This window comes from Mesoplodon bidens, assembly GCF_964165515.1.
Source record: "Mesoplodon bidens genome assembly, chromosome: 1".
Classification (NCBI taxonomy): Eukaryota; Metazoa; Chordata; class Mammalia; order Artiodactyla; family Ziphiidae; genus Mesoplodon; species Mesoplodon bidens.
The window spans coordinates 12,074,034-12,090,898 of NC_138176.1; the positions used below are offsets into that span (position 1 = coordinate 12,074,034).

At 39.9% G+C, this 16,865-nt stretch overlaps 1 protein-coding gene across 3 annotated transcripts in view; it reads right to left on the reverse strand.

The window, feature by feature from the left end:
• Positions 1-813: 813 nt before the first annotated feature.
• The window catches only part of SEC23IP (SEC23 interacting protein), a 45,540-nt gene continuing 29,488 nt past the window's right edge, over positions 814-16,865 (reverse strand). Inside the window, exons 14-19 of one of the 3 annotated variants that reach the window (XM_081245639.1) lie at positions 13,203-13,358; positions 12,715-12,817; positions 11,370-11,555; positions 10,524-10,683; positions 9,571-9,672; positions 814-2,323 (exon numbers count right to left, since the gene is read on the reverse strand). In XM_081245639.1, coding sequence (XP_081101765.1) covers positions 9,591-9,672; positions 10,524-10,683; positions 11,370-11,555; positions 12,715-12,817; positions 13,203-13,358 — 687 coding nt within the window. In that variant the 3' untranslated portion in view covers positions 814-2,323; positions 9,571-9,590. Of the gene's footprint in view, positions 2,342-9,570; positions 9,673-10,523; positions 10,687-11,369; positions 11,556-12,714; positions 12,818-13,202; positions 13,359-16,865 lie in introns of all 3 variants that reach the window. The other 2 variants (XM_081245637.1, XM_081245638.1) reach the window with 2 other exon arrangements.

Below are 16,865 nucleotides of genomic sequence, written 5' to 3' on the forward strand. Positions count from 1 at the left end.
TTTTGAGAAAAATCCTTATCTGGTGGATTCATGAACCACACAGGCCCATCAGACTTGGAAAGGAGCTTCCTCTCGTTATGGCCACGTTAACAAACCAGGCCTAGCCTGACCTCATTGATTTTACGACGACTCTTTGACCTTCAGTTTCAGACACTGACGCTTTTTAACTTTAGTCCCAAACTCTGCACAGGAAACAATTTCAGAATAACCAGCGACTTGACTTTCCTCATCTGAGGAAGATGAGGATATTAATCCAGGTTAGGGCTGGGCAGGAGGGTCCCAGGAGGGGACGAGCTACTGGGAAAAAGGAGGAGGTCAAGCTTTTCTCAGCGGCTATGCTCTCATCTAGTTTATATACTGAAATTTGAAAAGGGTTCAGCTCCTTTTTAAACGTTTGCAAACCACTGACCTGAATGGCCATTCTAAGGTCTTAAGTATTTAATTCTATTTCTGATTTTTAAAATTGTTTTATTCAACAAATATTTGGAAAGTGCCTTACTTTGTGACAAGTCTGTGGTAGGCATGGTGGTTACAACAGTGAACAGTACGCTAATAAATACAGACTCTGCCCTCAGACCTATTACTGTTTGGGCTTTGGTTTTGTTTTTTTTTAAGAAATTGAAGAGTGATATAAACTCTGTCCACAGCAGAGTTACCCTCTAAAATTCTATTTTATATTTTCCCAGGTGTTAAAATCACAAGATTCCTAAAACTGAGCTGGTACACGTTTCTACTATGGACACTGGTTCAAGTGTTTCTTCCCCTCTGCCCAATATTCAGAAGATACAGGCTGAATAATACAGACAAAACCAGTTGTAAGTTGAAAAATCAAACTGGATTTTATTAAAATATACATAAATAACCCTTATTTTTCTTTATTTCATCAGTTTGGGGAAGTTAAGAGGAAATTGAGAGGTAATAGCAGTGGTGTAGAGAAATGAAGGCCAAAAGGGAGTCAGTGAAACTGTGTTCCAGCCCAGATCTGCCACCCAGCAGCCTGAGAAAGGCATTTAGTGTCCTTGGCTGCATAATGAGGTGGTTGGGATATATGCTGTCTGGGGTCACCTGCACCTCAGAAACTCTACTGTCCTAATCCTGTCCTAATGATTAGGAGCAAAGGCTATGGTTATGTATTAACTACAGAGCAGGTGTTCACAAGGAAAAGTAAATGACCACTGAACTCATAGGAATACTTTTAAGGAAGACAAGAAGAATACAGAAGTTTTCTGCTTTAAAAAAATGCATTGATGTTACTGTTTTATTCACACTAACTAGAATATATACACAAAAAATGTGTATCATATGTGGCTTTCAAAAAATTCTATGTTCCATGAGAACTATGTAAACAGTGTAAAATGTTCCTACTGCATAACAAAAGAAAATCAGCATTTCCACGTAGTATTAGGAAAATATTTAGATAATTTGAAGTTACAGTAAAACAAAATATCACAGAACAGTCTTTTCATGAAATAGAGTTGTAGTCTAAACGCCAATACAGTTCATACTTTCAAATACTTTGGTAGAAGTGAAATTAATACAAAGCAAAAAAACCAAAATCCAAAAAACTTCTCCTGTGGTTCTCACACTGATTGGAACTTTAGCAATGAGGCGACTGTACAGCTACCTTAGGTGACAAACGGAAACACTTCTCGTTTGCTCCCCACTGCTGGTGGCAATGATGCTGGGGGAGCACCTCACAAGTCTTCTGTGAAGTGCGGAGCATCTCACTTCCTTCCACAGCTCTGCTCTCAGCAACAGCCTGGAAGGCTTCTTAAAGACAGCAGTTCAGCTTGGAACAGAAGTGATCTTGGTTTACTTCCGCTAACAGATACAAATGACCCCGCATTAAAGCAGCTCAGAACTATAATTCACATTTAAAGTAGAACATACATTTTTTTAAAACTGTATTATTATAGTTTCTCAAGAAGTCCATAGAACATACTACATTAATTTTTTAAAAAATGCAAGTTGAATAGCCCACTGACAATAGTTTTTTAAGAAAGAAACAACCGTCTGCATGCTACAAATATTTCTTCACTGATATCACATATTACTTGGACAACTGTACAACTAAACTGATCTGAGGAGTTTTTAACTGCATCATTTTAATACTTTCTTCTTCTCATCTACACAGTCCAAATGTGGTCCTGATTTATTTCACTGTCTTCTTGTTCTGTATGTTTTCTTTTCAATGAAGCCCTGCATCGGAGAGTTACAGCAGAGTAACCGTCGGTGAACCACATTCCTGTCATCCATCACAGGAGCAGGCCGGGGATGTCCTCTGAGGACTTTCTCAGCAATGTAATTTATACTCTGCAACTTTCTGTAAAGACAAGAATGTCTTTAAAAGAAGGAAAAGAATCCTCGGTCAGCTTTACAAACTTATAGTAATAACACAACAACGCACTGTCGTTCCTTTCTGAAGTAAAAGAACAAACACACTGTCAAGTGCCAAACAAACATTGCAAACTGCCTCTGAAGAACAGCCTGCGAGCACAAGTCCTCAGACAGGCCTTCTGGAGGGATGAAAGGGCATCAGGGAGTGTTTGGTGAGATGAACTAGCCTGATAACCTTCATAACAAAATGAGTATAGAAAATAAAAGACAAAATATAAAGTGAATTATCTGTTGGGTTAATCTGAGGCTTTTTAAAGAACAATCTTAAAAAGGGTTAAAGGGCAGAAAAAAATTATTCAGCAAAATTGTCTATGCTTCAATGAACCAAGTATAGAAGGATTGTTAATATTTTAAATTAATTATTTTATAGTACCAGCGTAACATTGGGCACTAACTTCTTGCCTAAATTTTATAACCACGTATAAGAAGTAAAACAATTACAGTGAACAAATCATGTGTGAAATAAAAGGTTCTTAATTTTTCATATCAGATGTATCACAATCCCAGGACTACTACTGTTTGGACTTTGTTTTGCTTGTTTTGTGCAGAGAGAATGTCAGGGGAACTTAAATCATTTCAAAATTCATTTGGAATAATAGCCAAGAACATAGTATACCAAGAACTTGCACTGCCAGGTATTAAAAACTTACACTGATTCTAAGACAGCATCAATTGTAAGATGCAATATTGTTTTATGTACCATGCAAAGAAAAGATGTCCAGGGTATGGAATCTAAAAGGAGACAGAGACCCTCACAAAAAGTGGGGATACCAAATGGCAACAGCCTCAATGAGGGGTTAAAAAAAATAATAATAACAACGCTTCCTCCAGAAGAGAAGGCAAGGAAGCCTGCATACCACTTCCCTGACAACAGGAAGAGGGGGAAATAATTCCTTGATATTTGCACTGGTACCTCCACCCCAACCTACCTACAAATTCTGTGCTCTGAGTTCACACTACCAGCAAAGGCCAAGAAAATCTCAAGCAGAGATATTAGCTTCAACAGACTCAGACCGGTAGTGCCCCCAAGTGACTAGCAGAAGAAAACTCAAACCCTCTCAGGGAGAACTCAACTTCCATTAAGGCAACAGCTGATTTTTAAGATGCACTCCATATTTAAAGATGCTAAAATGTGGAAAATACATAATATGAAATCAGATAAATCAGTTATTTCTCTGGTAGGCAGATAAATAACTCAATAGAAGAGATGTCAGAAAGCCAAGAAAACAAATATTGGGCATATGATCAAAAAAAGGTCAAACAATAGCACATGATAAAAACATCAAGCCAACGACAAAAGGGTACACTGTTCAATATATGGCACAGGCAAAAAAGATTAACTATTTAAGAAAAAAGTTCAATCCCTCTCTATACCATATCCTTCTAACCTATAAAGTTAGATGAAAAAGCAAAACCATATAAGAACTAAAAGAGAATATATAATTATCTAAATAATAATTAATCTTAAAAGACTGACCTACATATTTTTAAAACATGCTCCCCACCCCACCCCTCAAAAATCCAAAGCATAAAAATAAAAGGCAAATGTCAAACTGGAAAAAAAATTTGCAATGACCAAAGGTTAATACCCTTAACTGTCGTAATTATAAATCAACCAGAAACAGAAATACCCCACCCCACACCGCCAGAAAAATGCACAAAGGTCAAAAACTGGCAACTGATAAAAGTAGAAATGGCCAATTAAATACATTAAACATGCTCAATTTCACTAGTAATAGAAATGCAAAATAAAACAATGATATAATAATTTCTAGCTATCAAATTAGCAAAACTTTAAAAAAAAAAACAGTAATACCTAGTGTGGGCAAAAGGGTGCAGCACTTATATGGATGGCACATATATGGATGGCCGCTATGAAACTTCAGCAACCTTCCTGAAATGCAACTTTACAACAAATACAGATCAAAAGCTTTTTTAAAATGTGACTATCCTTAGATCTAACAATGCTACGTCTAGGAATTTATGCCAAGCAGTCAGAGATGTGCAGAAAGTATGTACAACTACATGTCAGAATTATTTATAACAGTGAAAAGTTGGAAAATCACCTAAGTGTGCAACAGTGGTAGATAAATTAAGGATTTTAATAAATAGAACTATAAAATGAAATATAATGCAACTATTAAATATCCATGTATCTCTGAAGCACTGTTCATACTAGTAAAAGATTAGATAACCTATAGGCCCATCAGTAAGGTACGGTTAAACAAATTATGGTGTAACAGTCAATGGAGTACTATACAATCAATGAAAGGAATAAGGCGGCTCTTTTGTTCTGATATATATCCTTTCTGCCTGAGATGATCTTCCTCCCCCAGATATCCACCTGGCTCACTTGCTCAAATGACATTCTATCAGTGAGGATGTCCCTTGCCATTTTATACACAACAGCAACTTGTTCCCAACCCAAATGCACTCCCTCTCGCCCTTTTCCTTCTGCTCTATTTTTAACCATCCGGCACACTTCCATTGTTTATTTACAGTCTGCCCTCCCCCAGAGGAAAGAAGATCCTTGAGGGCAGAGACTGTTTGGTCCACTGCTGTGAACCCCGGGGTCTAGACACTAGTACCTGGCACTTAGTAAGTAAGGTGCTCAGCAAATGATGCATGGATGATGGGTGGATGGATGGATGAGTGGATGGATATGGGAAAATCTCAAAGATACAAACATGAGAAGCGTGTCTTATTTTGCTAGTATTTGTCTTTTAAAAAGGAAAAAAATCATGTATGTGCTAGCAGGTGTCTGGAAGGATACACAAAACTTGGAACGCTGGTTGCCTCCAGGCAGGGACACTGGGGAAGAAGTGTAAGAGGAAGAGCCCTCTCTTCTGTCACTTCTAAAAGGTGAAACAGGGACCTGGTGTTCCAGTGGGTAAGACTGGAGTTCCAATGGGTAAGACTCCACGCTCCCAATGCAGGGGGCACAGGTTCGATCCCTGGTGGGGGAACTAGATCCTGCCTGCATGCTGCAGCTAAGAGTCCGCATGCTGCAACTAAGACTCAGCACAGCCTAAATAAATAAATAAATAAATATTTAAATTTTTTTTTAAAAAAGGAAGAGCCTCTTCCTAAAAAATAAATAAATAAAAGCTGAACCAACTGTATGCATAACCCACTCAGAAAAACAAAAATGGTAAATACACACACACCCAATGTTGTAGGCTAAGGTGGAAAAACTATACAATATACTCGCAAGTGGAAAAAAACAGGCTACAAAATAGCAAATAATATGAAATACACTGATGAGGTGGATGGACCTAGAGACTGTCATACAGAGTGAAGTTAAGTCAGAAAGAGAAAAACAAATACCATATGCTAACACATATATATGGAATCTAAAAAAAGAAAAATGGTTCTGAAGAACCTAGGGGCAGGACAGGAATAGAGAATGGACTTGAGGATATGGGGATGGGGAAGGGTAAGCTGGGACAAAGTGAGAGAGTGGCATGGACATATATACACTACCAAACGTAAGGTAGATAGCTAGTGGGAAGCAGCCGCATAGCACAGGGAGATCAGCTCGGTGGTTTGTGACCACCTAGAGGGGTGGGATAGGGAGGGTGGGAGGGAGACGCAGGAGGGAGGAGATATGGGAACGCGTGTATATGTGTAACTGATTCACTTTGTTATAAAGCAGAAACTAACACACCATTGTAAAGCAATTATACTCCAATAAAGATGTTAAAAAAATATATAGGAAATACACCAAGACTTAGAAAAAGCTTAGAAGGATTAACTTCTAACACTTTTAGTTAGCAAGATTATAGGTGATTTCTGCTGCTTCTTTTCTACATTTTTCTAAAGTTTCTGTATGAGGCACTATCGTTTTATAATTTTTTAATGGTTTTTGAAGCACACAGAGCACTTGTTTAGCAGAGGGTCGCAGCACCCAGATCCCAGGGCACAGTGACTCCCTCCCAGCGCTGCCTCAGTGATCCTCATGGCGTCTCCCATCCCAACCTCTGGGTCACCACCCACTGGGAACCTCCTCACTCCTGTGATTCTCCGACCTCATCCTGCACTGACCTCTCGCTCTTTTCAGTCTCTATCACCTCCCTTAGCTCCCTTGTCTTTCTCCTCCTGTCTTAAGTCACCTGGCAAAACCCTAATCCTAGTAAACCCAATTATCTCTTACTGTGCACCTCAACCAAGTAGCAGCACATGGCCGGAGAAAAGTCAGGCGGTCGTGCCAACTGTACTCACTTCAAAGTTATGACCAAAATATCGAATGGGCACTCAAGCCTGCAATACACTCCTGCCACCCTTTGCTGGTAAATTCCTTCCCCCACACTCTGAGGGGAGCGTTCTTCTGCTCCCCTCTCTCCTCACGTCTCCCACAGCCCTTGACCATGACCTTACTGTCACACACTTAGGACAGGAGGCCAGAGAACCCCGGTCTACCCACCGCCGCCGTTACCCCCTACCCATACTGTGCCCTCACTCTCGGCCTTCCTCCGGTCCCATGGAAGAGGCAGCCCTGCTCTTTTTCTGAGACAAAACCCTTCGATGTGCCCTGGCCCTACCCCCCACTGACTTCTCAAGTCTTTCCTCCAATAATATCCCCTTTAGCTCTTGCATTATCAACTTCTCCCTCAATACTGGATCACGGTCGTTAGCAAACAAACGCACCTTGATATCATAAAATGTCTCCGTCTTACCTCTGCTACCCCTCACAGCGCAACTCGTTCCTCTGATCCCTCGCCTCCCCTCGGCCCACTGAACCTCTGCCGTGATATGAAAACAGCTTTGCTCACGGTCACCAATGACGTCCTGTGTCCTCTTCAAGCCAGTGGCCAATTCTTGGTCCTCCTCTTACTCGACCTCTCAGTGGCATTTCACATGGCCAACTGCTCTCTCCTTGAAACAATCTCTCAGCTTCCCTGAGACCACAAGCCCCTGGCTTTTCTTTCACTTCCCAGACTTCTCTCTTGTCCACGGACACACTCCTAAGTGACCTCATCCAGTTTCTGGCTTCAGATGGCAAGTATGTGCTGGTGATTCTAAGGTCATTATTATCTTCAGACTAACATCATCCACTACCGACTCTCCATCCCCACAACCCCCAAAACCCTGCTCCCCCAACAAGCCTTCCCAGGAAAAGGTACCAGCAACCACTCAGCTGCTCACATCAAAATCCTAAGGGCCGTCCTTAACTCTTCTTCCCCACACTGCCCACACTGAACTCATCCGTAAGTCCTGGACATCGCTACCCCCGCACTAGCCCTGAGTTCAATCATCTTTCACCATCCCTATCACTACACCCCTAGTTGGAGTCACCGCCAGCCTCTGACCTGCTGTCCCTCCATCCGTGCCCAACAGTCCACCCTCCACCCAGCACCCAAAGCAATCTTTCTAAAGTATAAACCAAATGATGTCACTCCTCTTCTTAAAAACGCCCAGTGTTTCCATTACGCTTAGAACAAAACGCAAACGTCCTGCCAGATCCCTCGCAGTCAGGCCCACCTATCTCTGTCCTCTTCTCCCCTCTGGCTACGCGGGTCTGCTCTCTGTCCCTCAAACACAACACATCGGCTCCCATCTCACGGCCCTGGCAATTGCCCTTCTCTCTGCCTGGATTCTTCTCCCCGTATCTCCAGGTGTCCACCTCCTTCCCACCGTTCAAATTTCAACTCATATATCATCAGCTTGGCAAGGCCTTCCCTGGAAGCACCCCCAGTCACTCTCAACCTCTTCCTATTTTGTCTTTTCCACAGAACCTATCAAAAGCTGACATTTACTTGTGAATTAGAGTACAGGCTTACTGTAATCTCCTCCCAGCAGAAGGCAATTTCCTTCAAGGTGAGAATGCAACCTCATCTACCACTTATCCCCAGGATGAAAACTGGCGTCTGGCACACAGTCGGTGCTGAATAAACATCTGTCAACCAACTGAATGACTATTTCATAATTGAAAACCTGGACTGAGGTAACTCTTGACATTACATTTAGTTTATTTTAATATTATAATATCAGAAATGCTGAGAACTGATAAAACTGTATCAAAAGTCTGATTACAAAATGGCCTTTTATACCTCTTACCTACTCTGTTAAGGTTTTCTAATACACATTAGGAAATGACCTAAATGTCCAGGAACAGGAAGCTGGCTAAATATGATGGGGCACAGCCATACAATGGATTCCTATGTAGCCATTAAAGAGAATGAAAAAGATCTACACAAGTTACTATGCAAGCTGTACGGCTGATCGACAACATCAAGCTGCAGAACAATACAGTCAATGAGATCCTTCTGTTTTGACATGAACACGTATTTGATTGGACACATGCACAGGAAAACTTCTCTAAGAAAATCCTACTAAAAGTGGTTACCTCTCCAAAACAGAAGGTGAAGACTGCACTTATCATTTATGATTAAAAAACCAAAAAGTGCCAGGAACTACTTTTGATTTCAGCAATCTAGAGCTCACCACTTTGCATTTCACTCTATCAAAGGCTATAAAAGTTCTAACTTTTTAAAAAACACATTATCTATTTTTTGAAGTGATGTATAATCTAGTGAGGAAAAACTGGCATCCGTTGTCTCAGGAGAACAGTCAGGTTACAGAGTGTGGCCAACTTGCAGGTTGGTTTATGCATTATAGGTTTAACCCCCTTCTCTATTCCTTCCCTCGATAATGACTGGGAATGCTTAAAATAAAACCTTTACAATCTTTCAAGCAGTTTGGGGTTGAGGGGGGACATGGGACATGTGACACAGGCTTAGTCAACAGGCGTGAGTAAATTTTTGGAGATGCTTCTGTTTTCCTAATTAAGATAGATATATATAACCAATACCACCCTTTCTCACCTTCTTCATGCCCCGAACGCAGATGTGATATCTAGAACTACAGGAGCTACCTAATAACCACAAGGCAACAAGAGCCAACAGGCAGGTGAAAAGATGCAAATGATCTAGTGACATCATTCAATAGATGAACCCTTCCTGTTATGTATGAAAAATAAACCTCTGTTTTTTTAAGGTATTGTGAGTTTGGTTCCTTAATGTCTCTATTCTGAATTAAAAAAAAAAAAAAGAAAGAAAGAAAAACACTCAGAGGAAACAGAAAAAAGAAAAAATTATAGTCAACATCAAATCCATAAAAGAGGCTTCAGAATGAAACATTCAGAATTTATACACACAATAAAGATAAACTCACACAGTGAAGCTGAAGTCCAATCAATGCTGGGGCTGTTCTGGACTAATGCTCATTGTTCGATAAATTTCTTTAAGTAATAACAGGGCAGTATCTTCAGATTCCCTATTACAAAGAAAAGCACATTTACTTAAGAGATAATTAGAAATTAACCTCTAGGACTTCCCTGGTGGCGCAGTGGTTAAGAATCCGCCTGCCAATTCAGGGGACATGGGTTCGAGCCCTGGTCCGGGAAGATCCCACATGCTGTGGAGCAACTCAGCCTGTGTACCACAACTACTGAGCCTGTGCTCTAGAGCCCGCGAGCCACAACTACTGGGCCCGCGTGCCACAATTACTGAAGCCCGCATGCCTAGAGCCTGTGTTCCGCAACAAGAGAAGCCACCACAATGAGAAGCCCACGCACACCAACGAAGAGTAGCCCCCACTCTCCGCAACTAGAGAAAGCCCACAGGCAGCAATGAAGATGCAGCCAAAAATTAATTAATTAATTAATTATTTTAAAAAAGAAAGAATTTAACCTCTATGCATAAAGACGGAGAATGCAGCTTTGTTTCTATTCAATTCTACCTAAGAAGGGCAAATGAAAATAAAGTAGTGTAATCTCAGAGCTGTCCTTAAAAACTGGATGAATACCAATCAGCTCCAAAATAGCTGTGCCGCAGTTCTCCTTGGTGACGGAGGATACACAAAAGGATGGCTTTCAAAGTCCCTACCATTCCCATTCTGTGAAAGGCATCCCTGCCAAAACGGTGTGCAAGTGCCAAAGGCCTCTGGTCAAAGGCAGATGACATGCTGCCATCTTGTGGATAACTAAACTCAAGGGGGAAAATACTGATTTTGAATATATGGGCATTCAAATTGCAAATGGTAAATCAGCAAGAACCTCACTAAAACTGCTGTATGTGCTGCAACGTGAAGCCCACATGAATGTTATCCAAGATGAAAATACTTACCAATAGCATAAGTGACTCTGAAGAGCGAAAAGATATTCATTAAAACTCTCTATTGGCTTTTCTTGAAGAACATAGTCAATTCGGCGGCCTCCGTTTAACATTCCAACCTTTCCTAAGTAGTCCTCATCCTTGGAAAAATCTGGACTTTCAACAGTCTTTTCTGCTAGAATTTAAACCATTTCAATATCAAAGTCAATCACTTAATCATTATCCTCTGACTTTAGCTGACCTTCTGGGCTCAAGAGAATATTGCTTGACACACGTAGCAACCTGGGGAACTACCAGGCTCACTTCCCATTCCTCCAAAGAGCCAGGGGAAGAGGGGCTGGTTCCCCGAGAGAGAGGAGAAAGAGCCAACGAGCCGACAGAAGTTTTGAAGAAAAGGGGTGAGAGGAGAGCGTTTGTAGCAAGAAAGGACATAGAATTAGAATCTGAAAGAATCACAAACATCGTGGCACAACGACCTGACATTACGTGTGCAGTCTACAACGACACAGTACAGTCAGACATAGTACCGGGAGAACATTTCTCACAGGGGGTCATTCAGATGCCTGAATGCTAACTTAGTTCTCAACTCCGACATTCCACTCTGGCCTTATGAATCTCAACAAAATTTTAAGCCTGCAAGAGTAAACAGTTCAGCAACTATGAGCCCAAAACCTAGTAAAAAAAAAAAAAGAATGACATGCATTTTGAAGTACAGTTTATCCTAACTGATTTTCCTTTATAGGAAGAGCCTCTACATTTCAGCAAAAAAGACTACAATGGAAAACCAGCATCAAATAATTAATGTGTGCTGCGTTCACAGATATTTGTACTGGAAAATGCCTCAAATGTCAAATTTACCTTCAACTACTTGCTTTTCTTCTTCTTCTTTGATTTGATTGGCTACCTTCTCCAATTCTTCTTGCAGCTGAGTTGAAGAGGTATGAGCACGGGCAAACTCATTTAATGTCTGCCAAGCACTTTTCAGAGAGCTAATGAAACCCTGCTTCAAATCAGATCCCATACGAGACAGACTTTCTTTCAACTCTAAAGAGATTAAGATGACATATCAAGTTATTAGTTACTGGGTTAAATTCTGCACCACAAAACTTAAAACAAAAGTTATACTATTCTCAGACAGGATAAGACCTCTTACTCTTCTCTTAAATGTCAAATATATGGAATTTCTCAGCCAAGAACTTCCAACGTATTAAAATGTTTTGAGGAGTCTTATTCTGTCATTTTTTTTTAACAACTAAACTTGATCCAGCCTAAACCTACACATTTCCTCTCTCCAAAAAAAAAGGAGTTCAAATACCATAAAAATGTAATAAGTACATTTATGTGCTTTTTTTTTTTACTGTAAGTTAAAAAATGGGCCCACAAGGTTAAAAAGATGATTGTTTTTCTAATACGTATTGGTGAAATGGTTTTGAGACTTTGAGATTCTGATATAACCACAATTTAAACTTCTAATTTAAAAATGAAGAAACTCCTGCCCCTTCAGCTTTTCTGTTTTTGTCTAATAAAAAATATATGAATTCATAGCCTTAGCGTATCAAATTTCTCATTTAACTTCAAAAGAGTTAATTGTGTTTATAAAGCATGGTGCAACGTTAGAAAAAAAAGAAAGGTATTTAAAATAAGAGGGCATGATCACTGTTCCTTCTTTTAAACCTGTGGATAAGAAGTACTATACACCATTAATAGGCATAAAGAAACCTAAACCCTACTTGGAATTATTATCAATCCATTTTGTTTAATGAATTTTTTTAATAGGAAAAGTTTGTTTAGTTAGCAAGGAAAAAACAGCTTGCTTAACTTATCATCAAATTTTTATTTCTTGATGGTTTGGTCATTAGTTCAAAAGTTACTTTGCTTCCCAATTCCAAAAACTATAACCAAATTCTATCAAAATCTATGCACTCATCACTTTATTACCACCTTTCTCCATTCCTTATTATGTCAACAATTAGAATGTTATCAAGGAGAAATCATTAAGGAGAAGGAACTCATTCATAACTTTACAGCTCCTGCAAATAATTAGTAAACATGTTCTGAACAATGGAGGCATTTAAATAAATAAGAACTTAGTGTTAAAATTTTCATAACTCATTACCAATGACAGGAAGGACACAATTCATTACAAATGACAGATTACAAAATGACAGGAAGGAAACAAGTTTTTATAGTATTTGCTTTTTACCTAAATGAAGTCTTTTTCTGCCTTTGTGATGTGGAATGAGAACTGCTTTTAGGTCCAAATCTGGTACAATCATAGGTTCTAATCTATATGCCACCGGATCAAGCTATAAATAGAAGAATTAGAAATCGATGAAAAGCTGTTTTGAGTTATATATCTTAGTTGAGTGAGAAAACAGGTATCTGGCAAACCAGAGATTTTGATTTTCTTTTCACACCTTATTCAAATACTGGTAATTATAAGAAGACTTTCAAGTCTGCACGTAAAATTACTTGGCAAGCAAAGCAAGAAAATTATTTCCTTGAACAAAGGCTTTTTGGTAGAAAAGTTTATCGGAAAGTATCAGACTGTATTTTTTAGGTCAGAGAGCTGAGTTGTACAAAAGCAAAATCAGTATTAATTCCTAAGAAATAAGAATCTGAGAATCTATTAGGATAGAGAGGACGGGTGCTTCGTCTTCTTCAAAATAGAAGTAAACGCAGTTCACTCACTGGATGATAAATATTGAAGAACCCTTTGCAGGTCGGAAGCCTGTAGTTCTCATCTATACTATCCACTCCTCGAATAGTGAGAAACATACCAATTGGAGATCCCAAGGCAAAGAAAATCTCTGGTTCAAAGTCTAAGGAGCTGTAAACAACAGAAACCTAGAAAGGATCAGAAAACAATGAAAGATGGTCATTCCAATGTCATGTAATACAAAATTCAGAAGTTCAAACTGGAACTGCACTTAATTACAAGCGTCCCAAAATAGATGATGCCCCTCAAGGTGTGGCTTACAGTGCTGATAACTGGTCACGGACAGCTGCTGCTAGCTGCAAAGGACCAAAAAATTTCCTTTTGAAATCTTTACATACTAATACATCCTCTGACTATACTTTTACTTACTGTATAAAGAAGAAGTAAGTAAAAAGCATAAAATATATAGTGTACAGAAGTATTATATTTATTTTAGTTATAAATGTGGTCAAAACTACAGACTCTAGAATCAAACTGCCTGGGTTTGAATCCTGACTCCACTCCTCACTGTGTGACTGACCCTGGCCAAGTTTCTTAACCTCTCTTGCCTCCACCTCAGTTTCCTCATCTATAAAATGGGGATCATAACAACGCCAAACTCATAATGTGGTTGAAAAATAAATAACCTAATCCACATAAAGTGCTTAGCATATTTTAAGCATCCAATGACTGTTACTTCTATTATAACTATCACCCTCATTCATTAGGCATGTTTCTTTCCATTAGAAATGTGAGGGTAAGCTGTGACAAAGTGAGAGAGTGGCATGGACACATATACCCTACCAAACGTAAAATAGATAGCTAGTGGGAAGCAGCCACATAGCACAGGGAGATCAGCTCGGTGCTTTGTGACCACCTAGAGGGGTGGGATAGGGAGGGTGGGAGGGAGGGAGATGCAAGAGGTAAGAGATATGGGAACATATGTGTATATATAACTGATTCACTTTGTTATAAAGCAGAAACTAACACACCATTGTAAAGCAATTATACTCCAATAAAGATGTTAAAAAAGAAAAAAGAAATGTGATTTATCCCAAAAGAGCTCTTCTTTGGGGGAAACCTTCTCAGTTCACTGAGAACTGCCTAGAGTGAGAGAAAGCACCCACATTCGGACAGCACTCTATAATTTACAAAGCTCTTTTGTTTGTCGCTCAGTGACAGAATATGAGTCTTCATCATTTTACTATCCTGAGAATGAAGAACAATGAATGGCATAATCCAAGTGCATGACAGAGGTCCACTGAGAGCGAACAGCATGGCAGGAACCCTCGTGCCCGCTTATCAGACGAAGACAGTGAAGCCCAAATAGGTGATGTCACTTACCCAGGAGCACACGTGAGTGGCAGAATGAGGATTTCTAACTCCAAAACCAATGCTCTTTCTACTAACTAGGCTGCCCTTCTAACAAAGTCTAGACTTCACATCCCTTTGTTTGCCCTTATAATTGCAAATTCAATAGTTTCTGCTACTGATGAGGGCCACAAAATACTCTCAAGATTATGTATCTTCCTCCAGTTCCAGAAAAAAAAAAAAGAAGAAAAAACAAAGTGAAAAAAAATTATAAACTGGAAAAAAAATTTACATCAAGGGGCCAATATCCTTAATATATAAATTCTTAACTATCAGTAAGAGAAAAGCAACCCAATACAAAAATAGGTAAACCAGCACCTCACACACACAAAAAAGCCTAAAAAATAGGTGATAAAACATCCAACCTCTCTAGTGCTCAAAGAAATACAGTGAGATACAGTTATCAAAGATATAAATGAAATACTAAAAAAAAAAAATTAAAATCTATTTTCATGTAAAAAATTATTTCTTTAGAAGTTACACAAGTAAGAATACTACATATTTTTAAAGGAGAAAGATAATATCAGTACTAGTGAGGGAGAGGAGAGAGAGGCAATCTTATAAACTGCCAGCTGGAGTACAAACTGGCACAACCTTTCCAGGGGCAAGCAGCAATAACGGTTAACATTCTCATGTGCACGTCCTTGGACCCAGCTATAAATACTTCCAGTTATTTAACTGAAAGAAAGAATAAAAAATGTACACAGAAAATTGGTTTAAAACTGTTTATCACTGGATTGCTTAGAAGAATGAAAAACTGCCTACATGTCCAACGTTACGGGTTGAATGTGTTCCCTCCCAAAGAGAAATGTATCAGTACCTCAGACCTTACTTGGAAATAGGGTCTTTACAGCATTACAGGGGGCCCTAAATCCAATACGACTGATGTTATTATAAAAAGGAGAAATTTGGACACAGAGACGGGCATGCACAGGAAAGATGACGTGGAGGCAACGGGAGTCTGCCATGTGAAGATGGAGGATTGGAGTGATGCACACAGAAGCCAAAGGACGCTAACAACTGCCGGCAAACCAACAGAAGCTAGAAAGAGGCAAGGAAGGATGCCTCTGTAGGTTTCAGAGGAAGAAGGCCCTGCTGACACCTCAGTCGCGGAACTGTGAGACAGTAAGTTTCTGGCGCTTAAGACCACCCAGTTTGTGATACTTCGTTATGGCAGCCTATTATAAAATAGGCTTTGTATTAGATGATTTTGCCCAACTATAGCCTAATGTTAAGTGTTCTGAGCACGTTTAAGGTAGGGGAGGTTAAGCTATGACGTTGGGTAGGTTAGGTATATTAAATGCATTTTTCACTTTGGATATTTTCAATTGACAGTAGGTTTATCAGGACGTAACCCCATCGTAAGTCAAGGAAGATATGTATGGTGTTCTAGTATTTTCCATTTTTGTTAAAATATATATGTAAATATATGCTCAAATAAAAGTCTAGAAGGCCTTGTTCAAACTGCTAATGGTGATTAGTCCTGGTTAAGAGAATTTTTTTCCCCTCTTCTTTCGCCTAAATCAGTATTTCTTGGCTTTCTGGCAATGAATGATGCACACTGTGGATTACCACAACAACACTTTGGGTAACAAAGGAGATGGAATATGACCTAGGCTGGGTCAATCAAACCATGCCCCACTCCCCAGGCAACAAGAATTGGTCCAGAATGGACTTGAGACTCAAGGAGAGGTCAAATAAAATCCCTCCCTAAAAGTTTCCTAACTGGACCTATCAGGGTACATTCCTTTACCTCTTATGGTAATAAAGCTATAAGGAGATGAGCCCAGAGCCACTGACACCCACCATTCCAGGTTCACTGGAAGAGAAGGCCAACTCCCAGGGAGAGGCAGGCGGTCAGAATGTCCTCATGGCGCGGAGCCCCTGGTTCCACAACTCTGACACTCCAACCTTCACAGGTAGGTGAAGAAATACCTGCCTTTAATTTGCTAGAATCTGTTCAGGTTTGCTCATGTTTAAAAAAAGACATTTTTAAAATGCAAATTTTGGGCTTCCCTCGTGGTGCAGTGGTTAAGAATCCGCCTGCCAATGCAGGGGACACAGGTTCGAGCCCTGGTCCGGGAAGATCCCACGTGCTGTGGAGAGACTAAGCCTGTGCACCACAACTACTGAGTCTGTGCTCAAGGGCCCGTGTGCCTACAGCCCGTGCTCCACAACAACAGAAGCCACCACAATGAGAGACCTGCACACCGCAACGAAGAGTAACTCCCGCTCGCCACAACTAGAGAAAACCCATGCGCAGCAACGAAGACCCAACGCAGCCT